At 39.3% G+C, this 20913-nt stretch overlaps 2 protein-coding genes across 8 annotated transcripts in view; one reads left to right on the forward strand and one right to left on the reverse strand.

The window, feature by feature from the left end:
* The window catches only part of LOC117307403 (intersectin-1-like), a 35870-nt gene extending 30593 nt beyond the window's left edge, over window positions 1-5277 (reverse strand). For all 7 annotated transcript variants that reach the window (XM_033792151.1, XM_033792144.1, XM_033792146.1 and 4 more), the window contains exons 1-2: window positions 4607-5277; window positions 2768-2821 (exon numbers count right to left, since the gene is read on the reverse strand). In XM_033792151.1, the coding sequence (XP_033648042.1) occupies window positions 2768-2821; window positions 4607-4774 (222 nt within the window). In that variant the 5' untranslated portion in view covers window positions 4775-5277. The remainder of the gene's footprint in view (window positions 1-2767; window positions 2822-4606) is intronic.
* On the forward strand, window positions 4782-19708 carry LOC117307405 (protein rolling stone-like). The gene is made up of 4 exons (XM_033792155.1): window positions 4782-5131; window positions 9841-10027; window positions 14313-14562; window positions 18451-19708. Exons 1-4 carry the CDS (start codon window positions 4806-4808, stop codon window positions 19020-19022), a joined length of 1335 nt encoding a protein of 444 aa, XP_033648046.1. The 5' UTR covers window positions 4782-4805; the 3' UTR covers window positions 19023-19708.
* The last annotated feature ends 1205 nt before the right edge of the window (window positions 19709-20913 follow it).

Raw genomic sequence — 20913 nt, forward strand, 5'->3', positions numbered from 1 at the left:
TGGCAAATTTTTGTTTTTACTTTTGGACTCACAGTAATCCCAAAAACATTTACAATGTCCCAGACTGCACAGTAGGGTTTTTTAAAACCGAAGATAAACACCAAGTAGGATGTCTGTATAATGTCCTTGCATTATACATAGCTATGGTATTTAATGGGATTTTGATTTGGGGTTCTAAAGACTGTGTTCAATTACTGTACACCATACATGTAAAAAAATGTACAAAATATTAAAATATTGTAAACTAAAACTACATCTTTTAGACACTGTTTCGGTAGTTTTACAAGTACCCATTTCTCACATTTATATTGAAAAAGTAGCCTAAGCAGCGTGCATACATAACATGGTGTATGATCCAAAATAAAGACTGGGTATAGGCCCCGTCATTGCAATATGGCTTCTACAACGTACATGTACGATGTGGGTGGTGTGTTTTTTCTCAGCATGATGTCGGGCGTGTGTAATAAAGCAGAACTTTTTTTCTTCTATTTCAATATCGTCCATCCTTATTTTGTTAAAACAGCAAACTCCAGTGCACAATCACTTCATGTGTACAACCTTCAACCTTGGTGTTCAGTCAACCTGCGCAAACAACACAGCCACATTTACCAGCCGGTGTATCTGTTATAAATTTTGAGTTTATTCAGGGCAGACCTTTGACAAAAGACGATTTCATCTCGTTGTGATGGGCACAATGAACATTATAACATCAAATCGATCACAAATAACTGGCTGACATATCTATGTACATTTTTAGTTCAGTGAGTGTGTGCGTGTGTGGTACCATGGAGTGGTGGTACTAATTTGATAGTTGCCTGTTTTTTTCAGTCGGCATATAATAAACACCGTCAAGCCCATGTTTTAGCAACTACATTTGAGCTTCGATCAAATTTGTTGGCTGCGCCTCAGTGACATTATGCAGCCTAACCAAACTGTCAATTTTTACATCAACTCAGGGTTTTGGTTAAAGATGGTTGGTTTAGCAATAACAAAATGGAATCTAACAAAATTGTTATTAAATTACAAACGCTGTTCGCCTTTCACATGCCTGGAATTTCATCCTTGAAATGACATGTCCATTCCCAGTTTTCAAAGAGCAACTTCTATTTGAAAATCTTAAAGTGTATGGGAGAGTCTAGAGCCCCATTCACATGAGAGCAACTTGGCAAGGGTCCCATGCTAAATTGTAGCATGGTTGTAAAATTTTACAAAATGCCCCTCGAGTGAAAGGACAACAAAAAATTCTACTGGGGACCGCAGTATACTGCTCTAAAGATCTTTAGCAAATTCTTGTCAAACATTGTTACATTTTACAACCATGCTAAAGCGAGGGACCCCAGTTAAATTGCTGTTGTGTGAATAGCACTTGGGGCACAAAGGCTAAGACCAGGGGCAACATAAAGTGGGCTATCTGGAAACTCATCATCCAACCCCTTTGGACTCAAACAAAACTTAACAACCAGAGTGTTGTTCCATGGTTGATTGGTTTTGGTTGGCCTTCAATGGGTATCTGCAGTGCCAGTGCAGGAATTTACTGTTTACTGGGGTGTACTTTTAGGATACTTTTTTAGGTTTCAAGGGTGTTTTTTTCTTTCATTATTATCTCGCAATTTCGATGACCGATTGAGCTCAAATTTTCACAGGTTAGTTATTTTATGCATATGTTGAGATTCACCAACTGTGAAGGCTAGTCTTTGACAATTATCAATAGTGTCCACTGCCTTTAATTGGCCCGACTGTAGGATTTTTCCCCACTAGAAGTTTACTGGCCCAACGCTAACACCAATGGTCTTGGGTCTGCGATTTAAACTTCAAACCCTGTTGTATATATGTAGCAACCCCATGTGCTGCTCGTACAATCTAGTAAATTGCAATAGTATTTCAATAAAAGACAAGTAAAAGTAATGCCTAACAAAACCCAAATCATCCCATAACAGGTGTTAAGTAATTCAGCAGTGTTCCTAATTGATGCAGCAGATAAGCAATCTGATTAGATTAGAACAGAAGTTCTAATTGAGCAAACGATGATTGACAAAGCCCATCAGACACTTAGTAACGAGATATGATTAATATAAAACGAGGCACTGCTATTATACTGAATATTTTATGGTATGTACACGTGTATAAACTGAATTCACACTGAAGGTGTGTAGCAGGCCTGGATGCTACGGGCTCTAATGGCCGGGTCTTGCCCTTGGTGCCCCTTCCAAAGTTTCCCTGTAGACTTTTGCAATTAAAGTGCCATTGGCAAAATGAAAATGACCTTGCCCTCTCAAAGATGAAATTCCAAGCTTGGTGTAGGTTTAACTATTTCTCTTTAGGGAACAAAGCATGACCAATAAAGTGGTGTTATAAAAAGGAAAACTATTTGCATCTCGTACAACCTATAGTACCTGTATTTCCTAAAGGGTTTTGCAATGGAAGTGCCCTACCAAAACGGCCTTGCCCTCCCAAGGATGAAATTCTAGGCCTGCCCGATAGTTTGTTCCTGTAATGTACGAGGCAGTTTTTCCTAAGTAAAGGGCACATGAACAATACAATGCATGAGGGAAATCATTATTATTTCTAATAGGAGACTTTCCAACACTAGGTGGCAGCAGACATACCGGGTAAATTTCCATTGTTTACGTAGTTCTGAACATGCGCATAATTCTGAGAACAATGGATTTACCCGGTAAGTCTGCTGCCCTCTATCGTCCCAGAAAGTCTCCCATTGCACAGTACATTAGGCCTATACATGCAGTGAGTTTGTTCTATATTTTCTTACCGTATCTAATCTTCCTTCTGGTAACAGTCTGCCAATGACTTTCTCTTGACATGGCTAGAGTACAAAAACAAACCATAAAATATGTCAGCAATTCTACGAATAATAGTATGGACTAGTATTGACTAGCATTGGGGTCACTTTAGAGCACATCTTCTTAGGAGTACATTGTCTGCAATCGTTCTCAACTCTTGAAATGAAATGTTTCAAGTTGTTGTTTTTTTTCTTTATTGGGGAAAGGCGTGATTATATTCCTGTGAGAAATGTAAACAATTATGGTTTTTGTTCACTTGTTGTTAGACTATCAAGTGTTGTTCCGATTCCGAGTGATGCTTGGTTCGGAACCCAGAGGAGGGCAACGGCCAGTTCGCCTAGCTCTCCCAGTATTTCTTTAAAAGGAAAAAACTGGTTAACATTCATTTATTAAATCAAGGTATTTACTTTAAATTCCACCTAATATTTGGAGAGCAATCGGCTTGTTAAAGGGAGAATTATTTATTAATTATGTAAGGCCAAATAACAAAAAATACTAGGTGATAGTCCGGATTTTTCAAAAAAGAGGAGGATGAGGGCCTTACTATTTACTATTTTTTTTTCAAGATGGCCGCTAAGTATTTCAAATCAAACAGGCCACCAATTCTTCAGTTTGAATCAACTTCAAACTTATTTATACCTATTAAATGCTAGAGGACCTTTGTTAACACTAACAATAACAGGGTCGGATACACTAAAAAGATTTGCTGGGTAGGCATTCACTAATAATGTTTTATGAAACAGACGTATACAAGTGTTCGAGAGCATCAAGTCAGATTCGGGAAAAGCTCCTAGGCCAGTCCTTTTGAAAAGATGGATTTAAAAAAAAAAATTGAAAAATAGTTAATAGTAAAAAAAGGATGCGGCCCCAAAAAAGAATGCGGGCGGGGACGATCAACTGGTATTTTTTTTTATTTGGCCTAAATATGAGCAGGCGGTTAGAGGATACGACAAGTTTGCTATGATGATGAACCAAGTGGTTTTTATCGTCCAAGAATCAGAGTGAGTCCAGAGTGTTTGCAAATCAAACTAGGGCAAGAGACGTTGCCCTAAACCTGGGGTGGATTTCTTTAAAGGGTTAAGTTTTTCTCTTAATCACGAGTTGGGATGAGATGAGTTACTCATCCTTACTTATACTTTTTAGTTGCGATAACGTAACCCTCCAACTCGGCCGCGGCTCAGCAGTTCTTCAATCTAATAGGCTGGTACCTGTGGTTTTCAGCACTTGGAGACCAAAAAAAATAAAGCGAGAACATATCGGGAAGTCAAAAAACATGCGATGCGGCAGGTTCAAAATTCAACCTGGGAAATTTGTGACTGTTTCGCTCTAAAATCTGGTCCTTTTTCATCAAAAATATCTTCTCAATGGTGGGATTTCGAGTGTTCATCAGACATTGAAGATTAAATTTGTGTTCCTAGAATTTGTGTCATGATTTTTCGAAAGTGGTAAAAATGTCCGAGCAAATCTGTTGACTAGCTGTCAAAATTGTACGTGTTGGACCAGACTGCTGTATGCCGTTCGACCATGGCTCGTAACCCTCTGGCTTCGCCATCGGGAAGAGGGTTACATTATCGCAACTAGAAGTAGAACTACCTTACTCTACGACTTAGGATAGTTCAAAAAGACAGACTGCTGAGCTGTAGTAAAGAAAGTTGTAGTGTGAGAGCCTTAAGTTTTTAAATATCTCCAAAAACAAGGACTATAGATAGTCCTATTAATTATGAAATTGACCCCAGCACAATACAGCCTAACTTTCACTGCAAAACCCAGAATCCTACACCACACACCACCACCAAACACGAGCCTACCTGTAAATAAACAGACGGCACATAACCATGGCTGTTGTCGGACACCTTCTTGGCCGCCCACCACTTCTCATTGGTCTTGCTCGTAATGTGGAACTTTTCACCTTTTGTAAAACTCAGCACATCGTCTCTTTCTCTCACGTAGTCATATTTCGCTTCGTAAACCTCCATAGTTTCAACAGTTGATATTTGGTTTCTATTGATGATTATTTTAATACACAAAATGTGTTACATTGGTCTTCATGATGTTGTGTCTTTCTCGCGGATCGATCACCACACACAATACACGGCCATACGGTACCATGTACCGTTGCTGGATTTACGTGTAACTGTCCGCCGTTTGCTTGTAGTTGACACTTGTTGCATGAAGAATACGACGGCGACCTGCACAGCTCACGATTGGAACACTTGCCCCCGCAAAGTTTCCCAAAGATTTACACTTCAGATGGGGTTACCTGAATCACCGACGTGTTGGGAGAGACCATGGAGTTGTTGTGTACCAGTGGGACCCGTTTCAGCTGTCTGCTGGTAAGTAAACTGTACAAAAATAAGAAGAAACGCTCACGAGAGGTGGGGCTTAAAAGTCCTCCGTTCCGTTTTCATAACACATAACACAAAGTGCACTCTGCAATTATTATATTATGCCCAGTCGAGTTGTCCCCGCGCCGTGTGTGAGCGTGTTTTGTGTGGTGCAATTGGTGGTCGAAATCAATACACAAGCGGGCGTACAGAGAGCATAGCTGGTTCGGCTGGTTTTCATCTCTGCACACGACGAAATCGACCGTAAAACAGTGATAGCGCCCTCTGTTTTTAGATGTACACGAAGTGAGGGTAGGCTATAGGCGGGGCCTACACAAAAGGGAAGATCTTTCGCAAAAGATATTGAAGTATGATGATATTATTGTCTATTTACAGCGTTGTTTCATTTATTTTTTATCATTTGGTTTAACTATGTGTTTCTTTCTCAAGATTTCATGACATTATTTTGGTTGCAGGCCTACACCTAATTCTCACACTTTGCGTTGGTGCATGGAGGTAGATTTCTACCCCCATGGTTGGTGGAATTATTTTGGCTCCGCCGACTAATGAATGGACAAAGTTGATAAACTTCAAAAACATGAATTTTAGCCCCTAACCTATACATTTGTTTACAATTAGTGTGACCTTGTGCATTCTTTGAGTATTCTGGCAGGCCCTGGTCCTCGGGAAAAGTTGACATTTTGTGTCATAATTTCTACATAAATCCATGAATTGTGAAAGCAAAAGCTTGACAAGTTTTATTCTAACACTTTGCTTTGGTGGAAGTATTTTGGCTCCGACTAATGAATGGACAAAGTTTATAAACTTCAAAAACATGAATATTAGCCCCTAACCTATAGACCATGTGACATTTGTTTACAATTAGTGTGACCTTGTGCATTCTTTGAGTATTCTCCAGGCAAGATACTACACTGGTTCTATGGGAAAGTTTACATTTTGTGTCATAATTTCCACATAAATCCATGTATTATGAAAGTAAAAGCTTGACAAGTTTTGAGACGTGCCCCCTTTCACCATATCAAAAGTTGATGATACAAATTGGACAGTGCAATCTCCATATGATTTTATGTTTGCTTCCTTTGGGCTGTGTCACAGGTCACATCATCTAAACAAACAAACAAACACCGTATATTGATGAGACCACAAACGATTTTATTCTGACTAAGATTCACTCAAGGCAATAAATAACATCTGATAAGGAGGTTGAGTCAAAAGAGGGCGCTGTGAGAAGAAATTTGTACTCATTCGTGGGGGGCACAGAATCTGCGGGGGGCATAATAGTTATCTCCATACTGAACTTGTATTATGAAAATGTTGAGAAATGACTCACAAACAACCCTGGTTGTATGACTCCATATTGATAATGGCCACCTCGATGATGTCACTCGAAAATGTCTTTGAGTGGTTTTGGAATGATTGATTGTGCTTTGAACCCCCTTATAAACAATGTATTAAAGGCACTGGATACTATTGGTTACTCAAAATAGTTGTTCGCGTAAAAACTTACTTGGTTACGGGCAATGAAGAGCTGTTGGTAGTATAACACATTGTGAGAAACGGCTCCCTCTGAAGTAACGTAATTTTTGAGAAAGGAGTAATTTCTCAGTAAAAAAATTAATTGATGTTATTAATTTGTTTGCCAAATTATCTCTACAGCGTCTCTTTCACTGCGGCCCAATTATGTGAAAAAAAAGTAATATTGACGATCAATGATTGGAAAGTGTTTTATATCATTTAGTTTAATTTAAAAGACAGTAGACACTATTGGTAATTGTCAAAGACTACTCTTCACAGTCGGTGTATCTCAACATATGATTAGAATAACAAAGCTGTAAAAATTTGAGCTCAATCGGTCGTCGAAGTTGCGAGATAATATTGAAAGAAAAAACACCCTTGTCACACGAAGTTGTATGCTTTCATATACTTGATTTCGAGACCTTAAAATACTAAATCTGAGGTCTCGAAAGCAAATTCGTGGAAAATTACTTCTTTCTCGAAAACCACATTACTTTAGAGGGAGCCGTCTCTCACAATGTTTTATACTATCAACCTCTCCCCATTACTCGTAATCAAGTAAGGTTTTATGCTAATAATTATTTTGAGTAATTACCAATAGTGTCCACTGCCTTTAAGACATTTTTTGTAAGATTCGGATACAACAAATTATTGTTTACAAGTAAATTATCACAATCCTGATCGTGGAATCTTTCAGAGCTTGCTGTGTGTTGAGATTTTGATCTTTGTTTTAGTTGCGCCCTCTTTCGACGAGCCCCACATGTGAACCTCGGTAATAATGAAACGGTAGCTCGTCGGAACAAGACTATTATGACCCTTTTCGAAGTGACGGCTTCGGCTTTGGATTCAGCTCAGGCCAGCTTGGCCCCGCCGGTTGATTTGACAATATTGCGCGTGCTTTGCGTATACGCGCTCAGGGCTTCAGACGAGAGAACGGAGCCTCAAGCCAAATCCAAAGTCGAAGCCGTGGTTTCGAAAAGGGCCTATGTCGGTGGAAAAACTTTAGGGGCTTTGTATCCGAATAATACCATTACTAAGGGTGTTGCTAAGCACGTCAGGTTACTATAGTGATATGTTGGTGCGACGATCCCGCCAGAGCCGTAGCCGTAGCTGTAGTCGCTTATTCAAGACACGGAGTCCAGGTTCATAGTGGAATAAATTACAAGATGTGTACACTGTTTAGTGATCGATGCATTTCACTCTGCTTCTTTTTTCCCCACTTCTGATTTGGGAAACGAAGAAAATATCCGGCCGGTCCCCGTCATTGTTGACCTTGTAGGTGAACTTGTCAAATATGAGAACTCTCAAGCACACTGTTTGTCTTGATGTGTCGCATTCCTTTCAATAAAGTAAGTGTTTTAATCTCTCTTGATACCGGGGTCTTTAAGGGGACGGTTGGAGCAAACATCTAGCTACCTACCAACTTTTTACTTGCACCTAGTAAAATTGCACCTGCAACACTTGGCACCGCACATAAGCAGCTTTCCTTGGCGTTTACATCCTGACTGAAGGACTATGCCAAGTACTGAAGTAGCAGTAGAAGTTGTCAGCAAGGTCGCGTAAACACATTCCAAAACTTGTTGTTTTCTGCTTTCCTTTGAATTTTGTTTTTGTTTTAAATTAGTTGAACTAGCTTGGCAATAATGTGATTGTGAACAAACACAAACCTGTTTCGTTTTGCTTTACTCTGATTTTAATAGCCTTACTTGTTGATAGAAGATCCGATCACCTTTGAATTGACAGTCCCTTACGTGATAATAATGTTTTACTCTAAAATTTACTTGTCGGCGGGGTCCCGTTCGCTGCGCGCGGCAGGCGATTCTACCCCCCCCCCCCCCTACCCCCAGAAAAATGGTTACGGACGGGCCTGCATGAACAAAAAATCAATACAACTAGAGATTTGTCGTCCAGTCTCTCTACAAATTAGAACAATAATATGAGTTTTTAGTGGGAGAAACATTCAGTTGATAAATAAATTGACCCTTTCTTGGTCATTTTTACACCATTTTTTACAAGTTCGGGCATACTAACCCCACGGGACCTAGCCTTTTTTCAAGGCCTTCGTGGCTTGGAGGCCCGGCGTGATCCCAGACGACTGGAACGGTAGAGTTGATTCAAGTCCCGTTCTCGTGTGAGAGGTCCCTAAGCATATCGCGCCGCGCTCGCCGTCAAAATATGGTCCCGAGAGTGGAACAGGTTGGGGAATGCACGGGATTGGGACTTGAGTCAAGTCTACGGGAGACCAAGCACGCGAGAGTGGCGACGTGGCTTCGCTCTCTCCCCGATCGCCACCTACTTGACTCTTGTGCGTGGTCTCCGTTCCAGTCGCTCCCGTCGGTTTACGCCTACACGGGACCCGGACACTACAGGCGTTTTTGAGTTTGTCTTCCAAAGTAAGAAATTAGTACAAAGTTCCTTCCGTAATAAACACTGGCGTCAATCCGTGTCGAAGAGAATAGAAAACGATTTCGAAATTGATTTGTATTATCGCTGTACAACAAACATGGAAACAAAATCAAGAGGCTTCAGTAAAACGAAAGTAACTAACAAAAAACACAAACAAGTGAAAAGAACAACAACACATAAAGTAACAATGATCTATACGTGTCACTGTGGGATTATTTGTTTTCCTTTTTTTCAAAAAGTCCACTTTTTTACAGAAACAATCATCATGTCATAATGATCTGAACATAACAGAAACAGCTAATGCATGTGTTGTTTAGATTAAAATTGCGCATCAGTGCATGACGAAATTTTCTTTTATTCTCGAAAACATAAAAAGCAGCATTGGCCGTAAACTCCAAATGTGTATTAGTGAAATGGACAAAATAAAAAATTCGGGTGAATTCATATCTCGCTCAATGGCAAAGCACCCGGAGTTTCAGTATTCAGCCCGGGCTGACTCGGTAAATCCCCTGCGGCGAAATATTAAACCACCCGGGCGATTGTAACCTCTTAATGCACTTCCGTGGTAAATCTCTAATAATGGTTAGCCTCCATGGGAACCACAACTATCGATTCGTGACCATTGAAGTGATTGTGTCCGGTTATTCAATGCGCCTGAGCCCTCCATCCGACGAGGTCAATGAGTTGGTTGTGGAAACTATGTTAAATGGTTGAATGGTTTAAGTTGAACCACAGTCCAAATCCTCATCCTCAACCAAACCTCATTTACATTGCAGTACGTGCGGCAATCAGTCGAGAACAGTTCGTCAGTTGAAGCGGGTGTGTACGAGTACAATCATCTGTGTCGTCTCCCGGGCAATTCCAAACAAGCATCGGCATAGAATGGCCGCCAACTGTTGTCGGAAGTTACCGGAGTATGTGGGCTTCAGCGGAGAGACCATCCACAGGTTCACTAACCCACAGGTAAAACATTGTTATTAAGCATGAAAGTAGACTTTCCGTATCACGTCATCACCTTTTCACTCGTTTTTACAAAAAGCGATATCTTATTGAAGTAAATTCGATACTATATAATTATTTCAATGAAAAAGTGTTGGCGTGATACGGAAACTTGTTCTTGTGAGTTATTTCGAGGCCTGTTTTAGACCGTCTTCATTAAAACCAGTGCTACCATTTTTCTCAAAGTCTAGAAAATCCAGGTTGTTGTCGACCTTGTATAAACCCAGCTTATGCAAACTATGTTTGAAGTTGATACATGGATTTCTGAGGGTAATTTGGGCTATGACCTCTCGCTCAAATACCCTGGTACCTCTGTTCACTCAACACCATCAAATCTTGCAAAATCCCAAACCTTTCCATGGCACTAGAAAGAAGGAAACGTTTGACGTTTTGTTAAACAGATGGCTACTTACTTTCGTTTTAAGCATTGAGTATATTCTGGTTAGGCCGTACGGGATCCGTTTGGTCTGAATCCATGCAGTTCGTTTTCGCTCATCAATATCCTTGTTATTAAAGGCAAGGTAGGGCCTATACATGTTGAGAAATAATTTGATGAGTTTGCCGATTTTCAAGTTTTGATCACCAGAGAAATTTCTATGTGAATTCTGTCAAATTGAACAATGAATGTTAAGACTTAACAACAACAACAACAACAAAACAAATTGGTTTACAGTTGCAAGTAATTAGTACTGATGTTTGCTGTTAATCACTACATGAAAATATCTCTTGCATTTTGTGTGGTTGAAGCATATAGGAACCGGCGGTGCGGCCTATTATATGCCTAACTTTCGATCATTGTGCTGTGATCGTCTTCGTCGGGAGAAAGCTCGACTCGTATGCTGTTCCAAGTTGTCCCACAACAATTCTTTTCAGAACCACCAAAACTCACAGACAGTTGATATCATGTTCATGATGTTATATCATAATAAAGTTATTAGAAGGATATCAATTTTGTATAAAGTTAGCCTGCATCTAGTTTGTATAATAAACACATCGGTCAACCAACAAGAGAAAACTTCCAGGAACTGGTGGTAATTAAGTTTTCGAGAGAACCGATTGCTTTTTCAGTGAATCAACTTATAATAAGCACTAATAGTCGATGTTTAGTCATAGAGTCGCATTGATTTTATAAGAACGTTTTTCGGACCGGTTGTCAGTTACAATTCAAGGAAACCTTCAGATTACAAATTCCTCACCGCCTCCTCCGTACAAATCTTATACATCATGTCTTTAACAGGAAATATAACGGGAGATGTATGAACATAATCTCGACATTATACTAATGTGTGGTAAATTTTCCCAACCATCAAGTGCCTTATAATATCGAGTTGCCAAAATGGAAATGATGTATGATTGATTGTGCTTACAATTCCAGACATATACACCATACACATAACATTCCTCACGTACACCCAGCGGGTCTCGCAAACGTGGCCACCTAGCTTGAGAACAAGGCTGGTTGTATGATTGGAGAAGTAGAGGATAGCAAAATGTGTATTCCAAAGTATTTCTTAAAGACATAGAAATTCACAGTAAGAACGAGATGTATTTGTGTTAATCCGTTTTATATTTACATGTTTTACAAGTAGGCCCAGAGTAAACAAACATACAGAATATACGATGCTCAAGTTGTAATATTATATACTTGACCTCATTCAGAAATAAATTGTTTGTGGTTATACCGTTAACTGGTTGGCATGGTTGCAGTGTATTAAACTTAATAGTACCAGTTCGCCAAATCTGAGGGTATTACATTTTCATTGGGAACTAAATCTGCACCACGTATGGCAATATTAAATTGAGAATGATTTGTTTGTTTCAGGGTGTTTTAAATGCTGGTTGACCAAACTTCAAGTTACAGATTACTAATAGGATTGTAGGCCTTTAAGGCGATGCACAGCAATTATGTTTATAATGAATGAAGGTTTTTTTTTACATTGTTAAAAAAAGGCCTTATCATTATAGGCCCTATCTTCGCATCAGCAGTTGTCGAATAAGCCTGTTTGATTTGGTCAGTTTGGTAAGAAAAGTTGGAGATACTTGTATTTGAATTGTTTGTCTTACTTCACTAATACGAAAACTTTAGACATTTTAATTCCCTCTATCGAATATTATAAAATGGAGTTGAATGCATTGGTGTTCCACCCGCCCTATATTACGCCACTTGAATTCGCTTTAAATCCATTTCATGGTCGGCCTGCCGTGTGTTGGTCCTTTGTTGCGGCCATGGCCTTCATTCGTTTGCTATGCCAGTTGACTAATGACATCAGCTCACCGTACAGTTCAATGAAGTGAGTTTACACTTGGGTAATTAAAAAAAGATTTTGACAGTCCACAATGGGAAGGTGTTATTTGTTAAATGTTGACTTATTTTGAAAACTAGTTGCAACGCGATATGGAATTCGTGATTGGTATCCAGCCCCCTCTTGAGCGTCACCTTTTCAACGCAGTAGTTCGGGGTTCTCTTTTCTTAACTTGGTCTGGACATTGTCTTCTTTTATGAGATGGTTCGATCATTGAACAAAATTGCTGCATGGTTCGCTGTTGCCTTGGAACCCACGAACACAGTGCTTTTACCTTCTTTTACAACATACGAAGGACGACACGGATAACGATTTCTGCTTTGTTATGTTGGAAGGCAACCATAAAGACACCATTTATTGTCCACATGACAAAACTTCATGGTAGGCCTACCGCAGGCTTCACAACGCCCTGCATGGGTCCAACTTCATATGAGCCAAAATGAGCAGAATGCAATCCGCACAATAATACATCTGACATTCTGATGTTAAAGGCAGTGGACACTATTGGGAATTACTCAAAAAAATTATCATCATAAAACTTTTCTTGATTACGAGTAATGTGGAGAGGTTGATAGTATAAAACATTGTGAGATACAGCTCCCTCTGAAGTGACGTAGATTTCGAGAAAGAAGTAATTTTCCACGAATTTGATTTCGAGACCTCAAGTTTAGAATCTGAGGTATCGAAATCAAGCATCAGAAAGCACACAACTTCGTGTGACAAGGGTGTTTTTTTCTTTCATTAATATCTCGCAACTTCGCCGACCGATTGAGCTTAAATTTTCACAGGTTTGTTATTTTATGCATAATTTATGTTGAGATACACCTACTGTGAAGACTAGTCTTTGACAATAGTGTACACTGGCTTTAACTCTATTATTGTACTTGTTCGGCTTGCTTGGTTTACCCTCCCTCCATGGTTTTCATGCAGCTCCATGAACTTCAACCCTGTTAAACTTGGACGTGTGATTATATGGCGAAATTCAGCCGCAACTGAGCCATGAAATTGGCCCACGTTGGCCCATATGCATTGAGCCCTGACCTTTCCAAAAACTTCCTGATTCATCGCTTTTGTGACCTACAAAAAACCCACTCAAATCAGTGAAAATGGACCAATTTAGTTATCACACGTATTGTGGTGTGACGTCACGTAACGGTTGCAGCCGGCCTTGTAGCAGATTCTTCCGGTACCCTTGACCCATCATACCGGGGAAATTTTACCTGTTCGTTTCCAATGCCCTTTAGAATCTATTCAAACCACAAAAGTCGCGTGTATTGTGTTAATTTTTTTTTCTGACGTCATTCCAAACGTTCCAATACTGATAAAACTGGTGGTAACGGGTATATCACTGTAAAAACCGGTTGTTAAAATTGACAGTAAGAGATACCAAATGAACTTCTTGTTTAAAGGATTTGGATACTTTTTCAAAATGTCCATAGATTTACATTAAACTTACAGGGTTTGAAGATAATGATGGTGGAAAGCGTCCCTTCAAATATTACTTACTGAGGTGCTGTAATTTTTGAGAAATTAGTAAAAAAAATGTCATGAAAATACGTTTGTAAATCATTAAAATAATTTTCGTCTCATGAGACGAAAATTATTTTCATGACATTGTTTTACTCATTTCCCAAAAACTACAGCACCTCAGCACGTAATATTTTCAGGGAAGCTTTCTACTATCATTATGTTCAAACTGAGTGTAACTTTAGTGTAAATCTGTGGACATTGTGTTTTTTGTCCTACAAAAGTTACATAGACCCTTTAAATAACACAAATATAATTGCATTGGCATAAATTAATGTTGTTAAAACAAATATATTGTGAATTTTGATCTGGATTTTTATGTGCCAAAACCTGGTGTACTTTGTATGCATTACGAAAGTGTTCCCGAAAGTTAAGAAACTAACTCACCTTGTTGTTTGTATCCCCGTTGTGTCTAACAGGCGAAATGGCCTCTTCAGTCCATCCTATGGTGTATCTACCGCTTGTTCTTAGCTGTCTATATGACCGTATGGCTGATCATCATCCTAGTGGCGTGGGGTGAACCACCTTACTACAGCCAGGCCGACAGTAAAGCTAAATGGCTCATCTACGTCTCCAATTGGTCATTCTTGATCCTTATTATGTACCTCATTACCTTTGCCATCGGGAACATCTACTACCATTTCAAGAATGGCTGCAGGAGTACATCAGGTAACTATGAAGACATTGCAAGATCTTGTCTCCTATGGCATGCATAATGCTGATTTTAGGAAAGGTGTACTTTTGGTAACTCTTAAAACAATGCCACTAACACTGTTGGTGAGATATATCATTGTTTATGTCCCAAAATTTTAATCTGAGAAGCGATACTGGATTAACGCTTCTCATGTTGTGTATTCCAATTACGGATTATTCTTCACGCGTGGACATGTATATTCGTTCCAGATTCCTCGTAGTGACAAATCATTATACTTTGTACATGGACGCAATAAGTATAGGTTTCCAATTAGTTTCCAATGTAATGTCATGGTTTGAGGCACCTTCAATTACGTAGTATGTGATCGCATGAAGATGGGGTTGAGATTAAAAATGAATTAAAGACACTGGACACTTTTGGTAATTGTCAAAGACCAGTTTCCACTTGGTGTATCTCAACATATGCATACAATAACCAACCTGTGAAAATTTCGAGCTCAATTGGTCGTCAAAGTTGCGAGATAATAATGAAAGGAAAAAACACCCTTGTCACACGAAGTTGTGTGCTTTTAGATGGTTAATTTTGAGACCTCAAATTGTAAATCTGAGGTCTCGAAATCAAATTCGTGAAAATTACTTCTTTCTCGAAAACTATGTCACTTCAATCATAGGGAGCCGTTTCTCACAATGTTTTATACCATCAACCTCTCCCCATACTCGTCACCAAGTAAGTTTTTATGCTAATAACTATTTTGAGTAATTACTAATATTGTCCACTGCTTTTAAACATATGTGAGTTGACTGTGATGTGATGGTTGAACACATACTAGACCTGCCACACTTCGGCTGGCCGGGATTATTTTTGTTGCTATTATGAAGCAATTTTATAAGATCACGACTCATGAAGCGTAACCAGTCTTGCCTAGCATTGATACACGCGAGCAACCTCAATTTCAGAAGTATACTGACCCCTTTTGCCTTTTAAAGGGATTGTGTGCGTCTGGTTATTGAAACCCACTGTTTGTTTGAATCATACTTGGACCAAAAAGCCACCTGTGAAAGTTTCATTTTTTTTAATCATTTAAAAAAAAATGGGGGGGGGGGGATGCATTAAAATCTTCAGAGCTGCTGTACTTCTTACCAAATAAGTTGTTATTGCCATTAATTTTCAGAGTCATAACCAAAACGTATACGGACCCTTTACATGAAGAAGAACTACACCTGCATGAACTCACAATTGTATTATAGCTAAAGGATGTGGGCTGTATAATGGCTTTATGTATGCACAATGTTAAGTACATCATAAACATTTTCACATCGTCCAGAATATTTTCGGCCCGATTTATTTCCTTTCAAAATAAAGGTCATCCGGACCGCCAATATAATTATTTTCCAATTGCCTGAGTCCACATCCTTAAAGCAAAACATAATGTGGATTCAGATACAATGCACATCACATTAAGGCGAATGTACGGAGCTCTGGAAGTGCCATCCGGCATGTTGAGATCCTGAGAAATTTTACTGCAGGATGATGTCATGGCCATCGTAAACGTTGGATGTCGACATCATGAGATGATTTATCTCGGGATGACGAGTTCCCATCAAGTCGGGTATTCTCGATAAATTTCTTAGCGACATCATGAAAGATGTCGACTCAGTGTGAGTTATATCTTGAGATCGGGTGCAATACATCTATAAAGAGAGGACACATTCTTTTCAAGATGTTGTCATCCCGAGATAAATCATCTCTGAATGTCGTCATCTGACATGCATGGTGTCATCCTGCTGCAGTAGCTCAGGATCTCAATAAGTTGGTTGGCACTTCCAGAGCTCTGTACCCGATATGATATCTTACCACGGCGATGCTTATGTGGTAGTGCTTGTAGAGACTTAATGAAATTGGAATCCAGTCGTCTCTGTATGTAATGTGATTAGTTGTATTAAATTAGACCAATGCATGCTACGTCTCCATAATCATGACGGTTGCATTTGTTTTATGAAATTTCATCGGCATGGTGAGGGTACCCAGGTTTTTTTAATCATACGAGTCATTTACCGTGTGCTTTCATGACCGATAAGCATACATGATGTATAACGTGTAATACGTTATAATGTTGGATCTTGGAGGTAGAATGGTTGGATGATGTGTCAGTACAATTCATCAGTTCCAAAACCAGAGGATGCTTTCTCGTTATGGTCAGTTTTTGTTTTTGTTCTGCCACAGTGTATTTCCATGGAGCAATGGTTTAGGCTCCATGGTATTTCAATGTTGGTTAATGATTGAAATACTCACAACATTAGTAACTATACACCAGCAAAAGGCGAGGACCTTCGGTTTATTTCATGACTTATCTAAACTGATGGGAGATACCTTCCTGTACAATAATAACAACTCGGTGTCGAAAGTACATTAAGCTTTTCATTTTGGGAAAACAATCGACACACAACCTAAGCCCAATTTGATAGACCTGTTTAAGCAGGAAATGTTGCTTAACATTCCCATTATTGTATTGTATTGTGTTAACCGATATTGTGACTAAATTAAAAAATTCTGCAAACTTTATTTTTTTTAAAAAGACCCCTATTCACTATCTTTGAATATTTGTGTCTTTGTTTGCCATTTTTACAAACATCTGTGCCGTTTAAACATGAGTGTGTACGTAATTGGTATCGATTATTTACTATTGACAATAAAAGCTGAATAATATTTTAGCCATACAGGCAGTCCTATTCGTCAAACTAAAGTACTATTACAGATAATGACAGATTTTCAATTGGTTTTTGTTGTGTATTCAACACTTGCAAATGTGTGGCTCAATATGTGCACTTTTGTTGACAGCAACATCTTGGTTGGAATTCCGGTTGTTCGTTATTTAGTATACATTGTGGTACATTTGGGATAATCCTTAAAGGAACACGTTGCCTTGGTTTGGACGAGTTGGTCTATAAAAAGCGTTTGTAACCGTTTTTTATAAAATGCATATGGTTGAAAGGATGTTTTAATCAAGTTTGCCTCGAGATTGCGTGGTTTTCGTTTTACTATGCGAACTAACACGTTCGGCCATTTATGGGAGTCAAAAATTTGACTCCCATAAATGGCCGACCTTGTTAGTCGACGAGGTAAAAGGAAAACCGTGCAATTTCGAGGCATGTTTGTGTGGATCATTGTATTCTACTTTTACAACGTCTTTCTACCAATATGCATTTTATAACAAACGGTTACAAACGCCTTTCAAAGACCAACTCGACCGATCCAAGGCAACGTGTTCCTTTAATCTTTGAAGGGTGTAATATGGGTTTATCCTGATGTTTCTTGTACCAATGAGTATCTAATCACAATATGAATATTTACAAAATGTAATAAACACATTTGATATCACATAGTCACAACCATTATTCGAGACAACAGCTGGATGCATACGTGTATCAAGGAAGTCAACCGAGACACCCAGTACAATATTATGAACCTGAACACGCACTGCAGATGAACCCATTAAGAACGGGAAACATAAACGACTCATAATACATTATTCTTCTATGGTAACAGTTGGCGCAATGACCGAATTGAGTGCAAAGCTCCAGGAGCGCCATCTGGCAACTAAACTTACCCAGATAACGAGATAGTTATCTCACCAAGTATTATGGAACAAGTCCACTTGTCTTATGAAAGAAGTCGACTTGCCACATTTATCTCGCAAGTACGACTTTATTTAACCTTTGAAGTCGTCTTGTCATATTATGGTATATATTTTATTTCGCCAAGTTATTTTGGCAAACTTTATAGCCACAACTCGACTTAAGTGTAGAACTGAAACATTTCTGAGCGATGTTATCTAATTCTTTTCAATAATTGAGATTAGTTACTTTGTTGATGATTGCAATGATTTTGTTATCGCTATGCAGATGGAGTAGACCCTGAGATGGGAGAGGAGAACCTCGAAGGGATACCCATGGGCACCAAGCCTTCTGGTGGCCACCCAGCAGAGTACTCGTCGGTATCCTCACCGTCACCCGTACCATGGTACTTCAAGTTCGCCTGGTTCCTGCAGAGCATGGCCTTCACCTCCGGGCTCTTCGTGGCCCTTAACTTTTACATCCTAGTGTTTAACCCCGCCACGGATACCCTATCCGCGTATAACTTCCACGTGCACGGTGTCAACCTTATCATCATAGTGATTGACATCCTCCTTGTGGCCACGCCCATGCGCGTATTGCACGCCATCTACCCCATGACGATGGCCTTCATTTTCTTCATCTTCACACTAATCTACCAGAAGGCAGGTGGACTGAATGAGTTTGGGGGCACTGCCATCTACCCGAATTACCTAGACTGGGGTGCTGCACCTACAACCTCGGCCGTTGTTATGATGCTGACGGTCTTTGTAGCGGGCCCCATTCTACATTTAATTTGGTACGCGCTGTATCGCATTCGTCTCGCAGTGTCAAAACGCTGTGGATGTTGCCGTGTTTTCTAGACGTTTTTGTAATGAACCATAGCTATAAATATGGTGCTATTTAGCCTTTTTTCAAGTCGGGGTTGTAGAGCCGCGATCCCAATCGTCTGGAACGGGGGAACACGCATGCGAGCTCGACTCGCGCGCGTATTGTCTGTCGTTCCAGTCACTCACTGTTTACGCCACGAAAGCCTTGGCAAAAGGCTACGGTGCTATATGTGAGTGACATCTGACTTTGAGATCCTGAGATATTACCGCATGATGACGACATCATGAGAGTAAGATATTAACACCCCGAAGTAAAATTTTTCTGGAAGATGTCATTCATGGTGTCATCCGATGATATCATGATGTATTCATAATTACGTTTAAAGGTGTCACTACTGTGGTAATTATCTCAGAATCTCTATATTTAAGACCAACCCACAACAACATTTTATTGAGGTTACTGACATCAGTAACCTCAATAAAATGTTGTTGTGTTTTGGTCAAAATTGTACCCTCTCCCTAACCTCAGATAATATTATTATGAACAGCTTGTGCACATCGTGTGCCGGTATAGTAAGGGATTTTTATATCAGTTATAATTCGTAATGTTTAAATGTTAAAAAATTGTTGGTGTAAATTTGAATATTAATGTTTAAAAAAGCTCGAATTGCTGTAAGAAATTGTTAGCATGTGGGATATTAAAAACCGTTATAACTGTATTTGTGAGTTCTATAAGGTTGCATAATGGGAAACTTTAGACTATCTGCCAATCACCAAGAGAGGGCGCTCTTCACCAGGTAATAGACCTTATCGCAAATACCAATGCGCAAGCGCAGACTGTTGAATGAGGTGCATTGTGGGATATATATGGATCAAATTTGGATACCAGCAAGACCACAATGCACCTAATTCCAAGCTTTACGCGCGCGCCCCGGTATTTGCGAAAAGGTCTATGTCAACAACGTCATGAGAAGCATGAGTGACGGTCACTGACGGCAAATACCTTGTGTTTTGCGTGTTTTTGATTTTGTATTTTAGATTTAGCCAAACTGTATTTTGTTTTTCATAACACATTGCCAGCATAAACCAAACTGTTCTGAAACAGGACGTACTGGACACGAGTTCCCCAAGGATAACAAGCAGTGTCGCATGAGTTTTTTGGAGTGTTTCTTCGAGGATAATTAGCAAAAAATCCAAAATGCTGACCTACCTAAAATTGAGAAGAAATCTGAAGTTTAGTTGTATGACAATGTCTCTGATTTAATTTTCAAGAGGCTGAGAGACTTCTAAATATTTTTTGAGTATTTTTGAATTTTTAGCATTTACCATTGTTTGCTAACGGAGTTGTGCACCCTTACCTGGTAGGTCTGCTGCCCTCTAGTGGCAGAGCTTTCAAAAAGTCTCCCATTGAATTGGGCCATTAAAGACGATAGTAACTCCACACTCTAATACAACTAGGCACTGTACACGTGGTATATTGCCAAAGACCAGTGTTCTCACTTGGTATATCCCATCATCATCATATAATAACAAGCCTGTGAAAATTTGGGCTCAATTAGTAATCGAAGTTGCGAAAAAATGATGAAAGAAAAAACACCCTTGTTGGACGAATTTGTTTGCTTTTAGATAGGAATAAAATACTTCTATTTTCTAGTTACATCTTTTAATATTTTAGTAAGAAATTACCTCTTTCCTAAAAACTACATTACTTCAGAGTCGTTTCCCACAATGTTTTGTACTATCAACAGCTCTTCGATGCTCGTAACCATGTCAGTTTTTAAGTTAATATTTGTTTTAAGTAATTACCAAACGTGTACCTTCCAATTTTGTTGAACTTTTAATAATATTGGAATAATATTTGGGGTATTAAAAGAGGGCGCTATCACTACCAGACGAACCACGGTAATTCTACATAATGGCCCGA

Source organism: Asterias rubens, chromosome 2 (assembly GCF_902459465.1).
Source record: "Asterias rubens chromosome 2, eAstRub1.3, whole genome shotgun sequence".
NCBI lineage: Eukaryota > Metazoa > Echinodermata > Asteroidea > Forcipulatida > Asteriidae > Asterias > Asterias rubens.